Source organism: Lepisosteus oculatus, chromosome 9, assembly GCF_040954835.1.
Source record: "Lepisosteus oculatus isolate fLepOcu1 chromosome 9, fLepOcu1.hap2, whole genome shotgun sequence".
In the NCBI taxonomy this organism is placed as follows: Eukaryota; Metazoa; Chordata; class Actinopteri; order Semionotiformes; family Lepisosteidae; genus Lepisosteus; species Lepisosteus oculatus.
The window spans coordinates 31,204,810-31,217,233 of NC_090704.1; the positions used below are offsets into that span (position 1 = coordinate 31,204,810).

General features: G+C 47.3%; 1 protein-coding gene across 3 annotated transcripts in view; it reads left to right on the plus strand.

Annotated features, from left to right (window-relative positions):
• The window catches only part of rgl1 (ral guanine nucleotide dissociation stimulator-like 1), a 49,054-nt gene that overhangs the window by 1,447 nt on the left and 35,183 nt on the right, over positions 1 to 12,424 (plus strand). The window contains exon 1 of one of the 3 annotated variants that reach the window (XM_015356251.2): positions 8,037 to 8,263. The exons of the other annotated variants lie outside the window; for them this stretch is intronic. Coding sequence (XP_015211737.2) covers positions 8,204 to 8,263 — 60 coding nt within the window. The 5' untranslated portion in view covers positions 8,037 to 8,203. Of the gene's footprint in view, positions 1 to 8,036; positions 8,264 to 12,424 lie in introns of those variants that run through there. 3 annotated transcript variants of the gene reach the window in all.

Consider the following 12,424-nt stretch of genomic DNA (forward strand, 5'->3'; position numbering starts at 1 on the left):
CATAATAAAAGGATTATTTGGGATTATAAATAGCAAGGAAAGCTGGGAAAATCACAAAACAACCTTTCCCAGGCCAAGAAAAAGCCAGACGTGTTTCTATCAAGCAGCCACGCTTTTACACACTGTTGCCTATAGGTGCTGCAGAATGCTGTGTCTCTGTGGAGGCGTTTCATCTTTTTGTAACAGTGGACACCGGCAGGGGGATTTTCTGTTTCAAGACCAGTGTACTTTGGCCCAACAAAACCCAACTCAGGCAAACTCAGTCAAACCCAGTTAAGTCCATCACAGTGCAGCCTGCCCCTTCCAGTCCGGACCAGTCCATTGCAGAACAACCCATCCCCTCCATGCACAGCCAGTGCAGTCAACTGCTGTCAGAGCCACGTTCAGTCCAGTCTTGCACTGCCCGGAGCTGCCATGTGATGTCCATTCTATCCCAGACCAGCACCTGCTCTGCACACTATATGGGTTTTGCAATCAGGCCTCCAAATAACTCTCCCAGTGGTTTGTCAGTGGCCTCACTGGTGACCTCAGCTCTTCAGGCAGCAGGGCCCCCCACACTCCAGCTCTGCAGCTGCAAACAGCTCTCCCTGCTGAGCTCCCACCCCTCTCAGGCACACAAGTCCTGCTCCTCACCAGGGCAGAAGGAAACGATCGGGATGCACGTGCTCCCAGCTCCCAGAACCCCAGGATCACACTGGCGTTGCACAGCTGCAGTGATGGGGAGAGGCTGTCAGTGAGAGGCAGTAGTACTGTGGGCAAGAGAGAAAGAGGCCTAGGGATAGCTGGAGGGCATAGAAAAAAATGGTCAAATTCCGAATTAAGCACAAAATCATAAACTTTGCTAAAGTAAGTTGCCATGCTGTCGAGAGGCCCTTCCTGCTCACTAGTCACCACAATGACTGGTGTACTGTGACGTACAAGCAAATAAGTACAGGTTGTGCAGCAGATGTTTCACCGCAGGAAGTTTCCAACATGATCTGCACACAGGGTCATCGAGTAAGTTCTATTTATCGGCAAAACTGTCGCGAAGTCGAGAGCAATATTCCTGTTGGATTCAAATGTATTCAGAAGCCTGATTGTTTACAATGTAATAGGGCTGCTCCACGTCACCAGAAATGTTATTACTGTATCTCATTCTGAACCTCAGAATATCGCCTTGGGCATACCTGCAAATGTCATCTATTTTGTGATGTTAATTGGAGCTTTTACAGGTTACTGTGTACATTTTACTTTAATTGAGATTTGACTTGCACTCATCAAATGCTAATTCTTTCTGATGCTGAAATATAAGAATCGCATTGCAGCTCCCCTTTAAAGCACACAGACCTGGCAGTGGACCTGGTTATTAGTACAGAGGTCTGTCGTGAAGTTACCAAGATGGAGCTCGTTTGACGAATAAAAGTTATTTTGTGCTACATGATTGTTAAACAAAGCAGCCCCATGTTTTTTAAGAGATCTTCACTCAAAACTATCCTTTAACCTTTTATCAGATTATGCTATTGTTCATTTTTTTTCGCTGATGCCCTTGCCCAAAGCAACTTTCAGAACAATTGCTGACCTACACAATTGTGCTAATGCAAAATTGTCATAGTGTACGGCTGTTTAACGAACAGCACGGAATTCACAAGTCGTAAAATATGTTACACCCTGGCCAGGAAACAGCAGTTTCTCCAGACAGAGCCCTGGACTGTACTTGACAGGAGGGGCAGTATACTTCGATCAGGGTAGCGCTGCATACAGTCTCAGCGCTAGCGTTTCAGAGCAAGTACTATCTGCAAACGCACCTTGAGAGCAAAGTTCCAGGCATCCTGTGACTCTGCTCAAGCCCATGGGAAACAGCCTGGCTCACAGTCTGTCCCTCATCTGCCCTTTTCTTACAACAAATGTTATTTTTCCCTCAAGGCAGTTAAAACAAATCGCCTGCACTTGCAGTCAGGATGATGTATGACCTTTAACTCCATACAGTTTAACGTTTAGCCACTTAAGAGTCTTACAACACCTGATTCCAAACCGTAAGCCTAGCTAACTCTTTGCTTTGCAGGTCAAGCTTTTTCATGTTAAAGTATGCACTCTGAGATCGACTCATATGTACAACGCATGCAATTCTACTCTCCTGGAATATGTTTCACTTGCAGACATGAGCGGAGTATCACTGTGCACAGAAGGAGCTGGAGTCCAGCTGTGGGGCTACACAAGGTGACACAGAATCAGTCACCAATACAGTGCAACTGTGGCACTGCTCTGTACATGCCAGTGAGTCCCAGTGTGCATGGCAGGATTAATATAAAACATAAGGTCTTTAGTTTAGAGTTTAATGAATCTTAATGAAGCTGGCTCAGAGTTTCTCTCTCCTGAGCAGGAGTGGGCCCAGCTGAGCGAAGTCAGTGGATTGGCACCAGCACCGAGTCTGCCCAGGGCAGCGTTAGGAACATATTTTACAGGCGTCTCCGTAAGAGCGGGAACCCCCTCACCATCCTCCACTGGGTGGAAAAGTCACTGGTACCCAGTGAAGGGATCTGAGCACTGGGGCAGTATGGTCAAAAAAAAGAGTGTGAGTCAGTGACCTACATGTAGCTGCTGCCCCTGAGGTTATTACTGGGCTAACCTTCTAACAGGGAGTCACAGCAGCTGAGGTCAGAGGTCAGAAAGGCAGGAATGGACAAGAATCCCTGAATACTTCCCAAGAATGAAACTGCAAGCGTGGGTGGACTTAGATGTCAGCAGTATAGTAACCACTGAGAACTCCCCCTCACTATCTGCATCTTCAATTCTCCCCCACTCTGCTCTGACAGTGCTTAGATACACCCCCAGCCCCAAGCAGTAACACTAGGTGCACTCCTCACACCCCATGTCTGCCCTGTGATACTCCCAGGTGTCCAGCACCAGCAAGGGAGGATCTGTGGTGTCTGTGCTGGTGAGAGGACACAGCCTGATGTGCTGTGGGAGCTCACCTCCTGTCCACAGGAGAGAGTGGGGGCAGGACCCGCAGGGCAGAGGGGCGATGGTTCGATCTGATCAGGCTCGTTCTCTGATGTGATGCCCTCCTTTAAACTCTGAGCTCTTCTCTTCAGGGAGGCAGCTTCTGGACAGTGTCAGGGTCATCCGGGGGTCAGGGGGTGGGGGCTGGGATGAGTGCCGTCGAGTCGGTGTCGACTTCGTCACTATCCATAGAGTTTTCATGGCAAGACATGGAAGTAGATCGCCAGGCCTTTCTTCTGCGCAGATAGTGCGAGTGTTGTTGCCATTGTCACGGAAACACGATCCTCCGCCACCAACACCACCCCATACTGCTGCTGCCCAGTATGGGTTATGAGAGAACCCTGCGCCCAACGAGGGACACGAACCCACTACCCTGAGATTATGAGTCTCATGCTCTACCAATAGAGCTAGTGGGGGCTCCAGGGGTCAGGACCCCTCCCTAACTAAGCACAGCAACAGTTACGGCCACACACTTTAGCATGTCTCTCTTCCAATACTACAAACTCAAATTCAGTTGTTTCCACAGAGTTTCACAGCATGCCCAGTGAAACACAGTGTTGCCAGAGCAATAACAAATGAGCAAAAACAACCCCAAATGTTTTAGATTCTGTGCTGCCGCGCTGCTCCCAGCTGTGACTCCCAGTTCCTGGATGGTGGTCAAACAGGATTCATTCATTTGTCCTTTTTTCTCTTTCCTCACTGGCGAGAGGAAGTTCTTACTGTGGGAGACAGGCAGACATCCTTCAGCACTGGGCACCTGGTACATGGAGAAGATTTAAAAAGAGGGAAACATGTCATTGTCCAAAAACCCTGCTTTTATGAGGACCGGAAATTAGTCAGACACAGGACACAGGGATTACTGGGACTAGTGGAGCAAAGCATACTGAGGACTCCACAATTGTTTGCTACTTCCCTGTTGCAGTGAGAACATTATTATTCTATTATTCTTCATCTATATGGCAGATTTTTTTTTATCCAGACTCATGTTGTACCCATTTATACAGCTGGGCATTTGACTGAAGCACTCCCAGGGAAGTAGGGAGGTACCTCGCTGAAGGTCACCAGCTGTGCCACACCTGGGATTCGAACCCACAGCCCCGACCTTTGTTCCACACGGCTCTCTCCTAAGCCTCTGCCTGGAGGAGTCACCCCACACTCCCTGGGGCAGAGCCTCGCTGGACGACTCGCTGGAGAGCTTGTTTTGCCCAGGGCTGGCATGCCCTGCCGCTGACATGGCCTGCGCTGCAGCATGGTGATCCTGGCACAAGGCTGGCACTCCTTCTGCCGGCGCCCGCTGCCCACACGGCGAGACGCGGGCGCGGGGGGCGAGGGCGGGCAGCGTACAGCCCCAGATCAGGCTGGCACTGATGTCGTCGGGCCGGCACTGCAGGGGTGGTGAAAAAAATGCCTTCATATACATTGCTGATCAAAAAACCACAATCAAAGGCATTTGTTAATGTTGAAGCAAACAGGTGATTTCCCACCATTTATTCCCATTACTCCAGCAATCCAAACTAGTGGTTATGTGTGAGCAATCACATTTGTCAATCTTATTCCTCAGCTACACACAAACGGTACATCACAGTGACAAAGGCAGCAGCAATTGCAGGAATCACCCAGCCTGTCCACCAACTTGCGTTGTTTTGTTTTGTAGATACAAATGTGCCCAACTGGGGCAGGTGGGGCAGAGGCGATGGGGCAGCGAAGCTTTCGAATGACCCCACTCCCTCACCCCCTCCCAGTAGCTGGTCGTGGGACCTACCCCTGTCTGGGCACTGTGTGAGAGGGAGCCAGCATGAGCAAGTGGGCACTCATCACTGATTGCAAACTGAGACGAGACCGGACTGTGCCTCACTTTGGAGGGTGGCGAACACGGGTTCGAGCAGCTCTTGCACTTTAAAGTCCACTTCTTTCTGGCCTGTGAGGGGAGGCTCGATGGAGGCCCACAGCCCACATGGAAGAGAAGTTTCAAAGCCTGAAAAACACTTGCAAATGTTTTGATGGGCATTTCACCTCACCCTGTGCTCTTCTGTGTTTACATTTCGAACCCCGATTGACATACCCCGGTAGAATTCAAATATATTTCAATCTCCATCCATCTTCAGCTTGCCTGTGCTGCTGCTGAGGGTTGGGATATGTACTGTATGTGCCAGGCCGTCTTTTAAAAAATAGTGTTTATGACATTTTCTTTTAAAAATACACTTTCAAGATATGTTTATCAATTTCCTTCCCTCTGGCAATCGAGAATATGATGACATCACTCTGCGAACGTTATTGTGTTCTTTTAAACAATAGAGGAAAAGACACTGTCTTCCCAGGACACGCTTCCTGCTGGGGGAGGTTTTGTTCAGGAACCGATGTTTCCAGTGTCATAACTGCGAAGGTTTTTCTTAAATAGAACAAAAGACAGAATTTCCTCTATTTGCAGATTCAAAGATAAGCTTTAATGAAAATAAGGAAACAATTCTCCTCCATGTAAATAGTTTACACGGGTATAAGCAAGTAAAAATTTTATGTCGCTTTAAAACTTTAGAGCTGTAGGACTGACAGTTCAGTTTAATCATTCACAGTAATGGCTGTTTTCAGAATGATGCCTTGAATGTATGTGATCACCCTGCAGCTCACAGCTGGCAGCCCCACTGAAGCTCAGCAGTGTGAGCCTGGTCAGTACCTGGATGGGAGACCTCCTGGGAAAGCTAAGGTTGTTGCTGGAAGAGGTGTTAGTGTCTATGTCTATGTTAGACCTGATTCCCCAGGTCCTGACTCTCTGTGGTCATTACAAATCCCAGGGTGTTTCTCGAAAAGAGTAGGGGTGTACCCCTGGTGTCCTGGCCAAATTTCCCATTGGCCCTTACCAATCATGGCCTCCTAATAATCCCCAACTGTGAAATGGCTTCATCACTCTATAGATAACTGATAGCTGGTGTGTGGTGAGAGTACTCGTGCATTATGGCTGCCGTCACATCATCCAGGTGGATGCTGCACAATGGTGGTGGTGGAGGGGAGTCCCCATTACCTGTAAAGTAAAGTAAGCTTTTCTGGACACTCCACTCAGAGTGTCCAGAAAAGCGCTATATAAGTGTAAGCAATTAATTAAGTGGGCATAATGATGCATTCCACTGTGCAGGTCCATCTTGAAAAGCAATTGACCGATGCCCAGTAAGAGCTGGCGCGATGTCAGCACCTTTGCTGGGCTCATCGAGAGGAGCTGAAGCGAGGCTCGCCAGTGCGGCACGCTCATGAGGACCACCTGGCCGACTCGACACGTCTACCGTTTCTTATCGTTATCCTTTGTTCTCTTCCAGCAACTCAGACTCTGCAATTTATCCATCAATCAGCTTTGCCACAGACTTTCGAGCAGCTGCTGTCGGCTGGCCAGCGGGACGACCGAACCCCAGTCTCGTCCGCTCGGGAGCGGGTCGGGCGGCCCCGACAGCCTCGCCTCGCCCTCGACAGCTCGTTCCGTTTTACAGGCAGTACAGTACAGAGACCTTTGGCACCGGCCGCCACCTCACTTCCCAGGAACAGAGCAACTGATCTATCGCGCAAATTACGCGTCTTATCTGTCTCGGTCAATACAGTTCAGTAGCGTACAGTATTTCATTCAAGAAGACAATATACTGTAGATCATATGGGACGCAGTTCAGATGAAAAACGCTCCTTCCAGTGAATCACAGTCAGATGTTGGTTTTGTTTCAATGCCGTGTTTTTCGCAAAATGTGCTCCGCAGTAAACCGTAACTCGTTTTCAGCCAATTTAATATCATATATACACAGGGACATTACTTAAATTGCTGAATTTCTCCTTCCGGCGCTTGTATCAACGCCAGCTGGTTTAGGGGTTTATAAGATACCACAGCTCATGGCCGAAGTGGTTGCTAGTTTGCTGTAGTTATCCTGGCAAAGTCTCTACCTTCCTCTTCTTGAGATCCTACCGTACTGGTAATTATTGTCCTTTACATTTATTTAATACACGTTTCTATTGAAGATTTTGTAGTATTTTGTTTTCTGAATGAAAGACGGAGGAAGACCACGTTTTAAGTTTTCTTTTCACGAGAAGCTTATTTGACTTGAAAGAAAAATGCTTCGAAATCATAGTCACTATATTTCGATCCGTGCTGTTGGTTCTCATCTAATCAAGTTTCACTCCATCCATTTTCTTCTCTCTTCTCTCTCATCGCGGAGGAGCTAGAGCCTCACCCAGCAAGCCACGGACAGAAGACAGGGTACACCCTGGGGTGTACACGCCAGCCCATCGCAGGGCAGGGACATACAGTACACTCGCACTCCCCCCTGGGCGCAGAAGCCCATTAACCTTCCTGTATGTCATTGGACTGTGGGAGGACCCCAGAGCACCCGGAGAAAACCCACAGGGAGAACATGCAAACTCCACACGGATAGCATCCCTAAATTAAACCCAGGGCACCAGCAGTGTTGATACAGCAATGCTAACCACGGCGCCACCATTCCACCCCAATTTTCAATCGATTCCAACGCTTATAGCCAAGGTTAGTTTCCCAATATAGTGTTGCTGATATTGCGCTATTGTCCTAGGTCAGAGTGCTGGTCATTCATAGAGGGTGATGTAACTTATTAGCAATTATTACCATCAGGTTAAGTAAGGTTAGAACACTAGGGATTAATAATGTTGATATATTAACCTTGACCACCAACACGGGCATACCTGTAACTGAGTTAAGATGAAGGAGAAGAGTTTTTTGTAAGTAAGCATTTTTTTTTACATTAGAGAGCAGCTGATTTTAGCTAATTGGTGGACATCTGTGTCAGCCTCCTATTTAAAGATTTTAAGTTAGATCAAATATATTAATGAAGCTTTATATCAAACACGCATACAATGTGGTTGTTACAGTATAAATAACCTTCAGAAAATATACATAAGAGGTTTATTAACACATGCAGACTTGCTGTATATCGCTTTAGAAACCCGGTGTATCTTGTTTATTAAACGTCCTTTCAAGATGTTTGTCAAGTAGATGTTTTAAAAGAGGGGTGTCAGGTGGGGGTGTTACCCAGAATGCAACAGGGGTACGGGGTCTGTGGGATTTTGTCCAAATTCCGTTTGCACCACTGGTGCCGTGATGGGCTCCCCTGGGAATCTCTAGTCGTTTTAAAGGGATTTCAAAATCCATTTCTGAATGGACCTACATACATGTCGCAGACTGTCCTGTCAGTCGATTGAGTAACGATTTGGCACGGTTTCCTTGATGACTTCAAAAACAAACGCGAACGGGAAAAAAACTTTCAAAAGCGTGATTCGCACAAAGGTAAGAATGTGAGTTTTACTAGCGTTGTTTTTAGATATGTTCTAACGGGCTACGCAGTAAAATCGTTTTAATCAATTGTACATCTAGATGACAATCCCGTGTCTATATAAGTAACAGGTGGAAGAGGGTGCAGTGTGTACATTATGGTACTTGGAATATTAGCTCTGCTTTATTCATTGTAAAGAAGTGCTTGAAAGGAGTAACTCTGTAACTAGAGATGTAGTGGTTTTAAGGAACTCATTCTTGTATATTTAAACACAATTCTCAAGGACGTTTTGAGCATCACACTAATTATCCGAGTTGCTCTTTGTTGTTTGTAATTACAGTTTGCGCCTTGAGAGGTAGTGGTGTTTGTGGTGTTTTACTGTACTTCTCCCCAACAACATCTTGGTTAACCGCACTTTGTGACCTCCTTTATGAAAAATGACCGTGGGGGAGGACTTCCCGCAGAATTTCCACACTCTTTACAGAGAGTTTATCTCGCTCTCTGTGGGTCTGATGCAACTTCGCGGCCCGTCAAGAACTCCTTGTAAACATCCGAGATGGTGTACCGTGGCATTCCCACACAGCCTCGGCGAAACCCCCGGGAACCTCGGCAAATGCGAGTTTAAGCCATTTAAGACATCACCAACACACCAATCAATCCGCCATAAAACCGCCGCGTTCCTACAGCACCTCCCGTGTGTGCCGAACATCGCACTCACCACAGCCGATTTAAGAGAACCCAACACTTGAACCGATAAAGGACTCGCAACCTAATCGCAAGATCGGTAAAATCACTCGTGCTTTTAAAAGGGGATGATTTGCAGCGAGACGCTTCGAGTGTCCAGGAAGAGAACTGCTTGGGAGGGGGGGGGTCAGTCTCGCAGAACAGTCCAAACTGAGCCCAAATGCGTGACGTCACGATGCGGTCAGAGGTTGCGCAGGCCTGCGATGACGTATTCACCTTTCGAGTTTCATTATACGGTCGAAGCAGTGGAGTGTACGAGGGCTTGTCCGGTATGAAAGCCGGCGGTCCGGTCGTTATACCTGCAGAAAAGACTATTTTAAAATGTCACACCACAGTGTCCTTAACTGAGTGGCCTGTGTGTGCGCACTAGACACACCGAAGGAGCCCGCCGCTCATGGCTCATTTCTGAGTTAAAGCAAATGTTTAAGAAGTCAAGCATAAATATTTTTCAGCGGATCAGAAACACACTTCTTGTGTTTAGTTCATCTTGAGAGAGCGCTCTTCTATGTGCCAGTTAACAAACGTGTTGCTGAAATACTGTACGTGAGGGAGTACGGGGCTCTGCTGACATTTGTTTCCTAACACGGGCTGAGATTCGGCTTAATGAGTAGCAAAGTCTCCCTGGTGTTTTTAATGACAGGATGCGGAGTTTTTTTTTCCTCTCTGCGTGTGCGTGTTTCTGGTCTGCGCTGCTGGCGGAGTGCAGCCAGCTGTGTAAACCGGCCCAGACCGCGGGGCAGGATCGCTGTGTCAGCAGGCTGTGGCTGCGGGGAGAGACGAAAACACGCCGGGAGAGAGGAGAGAAAAAACAACAAGGAGAAACGGCAAAGAGAGCCGAGGGAGGGGGATGAAAGGAACAGAATACTTGAAACCTTGTTGTTGAATCCGAGGGAGGGGAGAAGGGATGTGGGAGAGAACAAGGTTTACCGTAAGGCAAGGAGAGGGAGGACACAGTCGGAGACGAAGGGGAAGAAGGAGAGGGTGAAAAATGACTCGGCATCAACAGTGAAAGAGGCCTCGGGATACAAGCGTATGGTGAAACTGTATTAAAAACCGAGACCAGGAAGCCCCTCTTAATACAAAGGGAGGCGGGGGTATGGAACAAGCTGCCCAGCTATGTCTTTGAAGCAGATACCCTGGTTTCTTTCACGAAACAGCTGGATAAGATCCTTGGATCAATTAGCTGCTGGGCTTCAGACAGGCTAGATTGGCCAAAGTTCCCCCCTAAATTATGTTCTTAGGAAGTTAAGAGAGCTGGGCAGAAAGATGCAAAAAAGATTAAAATCTAACTACTCAGTCACTCCTGAATATTGCTTTTAGCCTTGGAATGAGCTGGGCAGTTGTGCAGCTCCAGTGTCTCAGTCACTCGCTGTGCCTCCTGTCCTGTTCCTGTGTGAGAGCATCTCCAGGGTTCTCCTATGCCTCAGTTCATGTTGTTCGCTGGGCTTAAATACAACACTGCCTCGCTAGATATTGCAGAAATACAACCGCTTTTCTGTCAGCTCTGCTCAAAGAGGACGGACTGAATCTGCTGTCGCACAGTGCCCATCGACAAAGATCTGTGCTCAGAAGCCTACGCAACACCATAAGTCTTCCCCCTTCACTTCCTGTTGCTTAGCTTGACAGCCCAGTTAGTAATGTGTGAGGATGGGTTTGATGTATGGGCCTACTCATTTGTGAGGGTTTTGTTTCTAACAGTTTATTGGACTTAATAAAGACTTTTATAGCAAAGTAGCTCTTAACAAGTAAGCGGAAAGACTGCACTCTGCATTCCTCTATAGACTGCATGAAGAAATCAAGGGCTACCTGGGGCACTAACTAATCCTGGAATAGTGTGGGTGAGGTTGCATATGGTGATGGTCAGTGATTAACTTAACTGGCTGGGCAATTAGTAAGGACTGCGTGCTGCTGGGCAGTCCAGTATTTCCGATTGGAGTGAGAGGTCTAACATCTGTATCTCTGATGTGGCTGTTCATTGACTTTAGCACAGGAAGTCCAGTTCTGGGACAGTGCATTTTGTACCATTTATACAAAATGATTGTTAAAGCTTTGATAAATGCAGTTAGGCCATTTATGTTTTTAAAATGTTCAACAGGTAAGTAAAGATAATTTATGCACATCTGAGGCGGTAAGATCAATAAAGAAAATATATCGATGTCTTGCTAATACTTTAATTGAGGGATTGCAAATGAATTACAAGTGCACAGTAACCAACCTTTGTGCACTGCATCATAGTTTTTCCTTTACTACGACCTTGAAATTCTATGTTAAAGCACATACCTGATCATTAATCAAACCAGTTCAAAAACGTTGTCCATATAGTTCTCTGCTTTGGTTCCCATCCTCAGTTACATCAGACGCTGTTGGTATTAATTTTATTCTTGTAAGACATTGCAAGTAGTAGATAAGGTGATGTATAACACCCCCTTTGTTAGGACAACTTCTAAATCTCTTTGGCTTTGCATATTTGATTTCTTATTAAAACACTTTGTGCAATTAGGTCATTAGGATTGGAGGTGTAATACAAATCAGCCTCTGAACTTTGAGGACAGGAGTTGCTGTAGTTATCTGAACTCTTAGAAAGTCGTGTCTTGTGGTAGCCCCCAAAATGAAATGAAATCGAGGCGCAGCCCTGTTCTCATGATTCCTCAATCTGTGAGTCTGTGTCTCTCTGGACCAGTCTCCTCACACTGTCCCCTGCAGGGCTGAAGGAGGCTGAGTCAACTGCGATCTCGCAGCTAGACCTGAGCTCCTTTCACCTGGCTGGGCCCGGCCTCAGAGGCCATGGCCAGTGGTCGTGTGTGTGTTTGCGTGTTTGAGAGTGTACGTACTGTATTCTGGCTGGATGGCCGGCCTGTCGTAGTGTTATCGAAGCCCAAGTGCATTGCAATGAAGGCGAGTGCGTGGTTGATTTTGACTCTGTGGTAGGGTGAAGTGTAAGTTGTTTGTGCGTTGTGTGTCGGAGTGCCGCCTGGTTCCAGCTGAGCACCCCTGAACAGAGCCGTTTCACACAGGCCTGCCCTTACAGCTGCATGTTCCCCCGCCCGCTGCTCGCCCGCCTCGCCCCCCTGTGGAGACGCAGAAACCTTAAACCGGGACAGCTCCCCAAAATCAGCTGCCTTTTAAACCCACAAGCCTAGATTCCTGTACCTGGGTTCACAGAGAGCCACAGAATGACAGACGCCCATGTCTCACACACTAGTGTTCAGAAGCAACCATGTGCAGAGAGGAGAGGGAACAGATCTGTTCTTTATTAAAGTATAATACAGATATCATGAAGAAGTTTTTGATGGAAGGGGCAGCCATTTCCTCACACTGAAAATACTGCAAAGCTACGCCAGAGAATAGTTGAACCACTCTCCCGGTTTTGGGAAAACTGGAGTTGCAAGTCTTTCGGGAGTGTAGGAATGATATAGGAATAAAAAGAAACC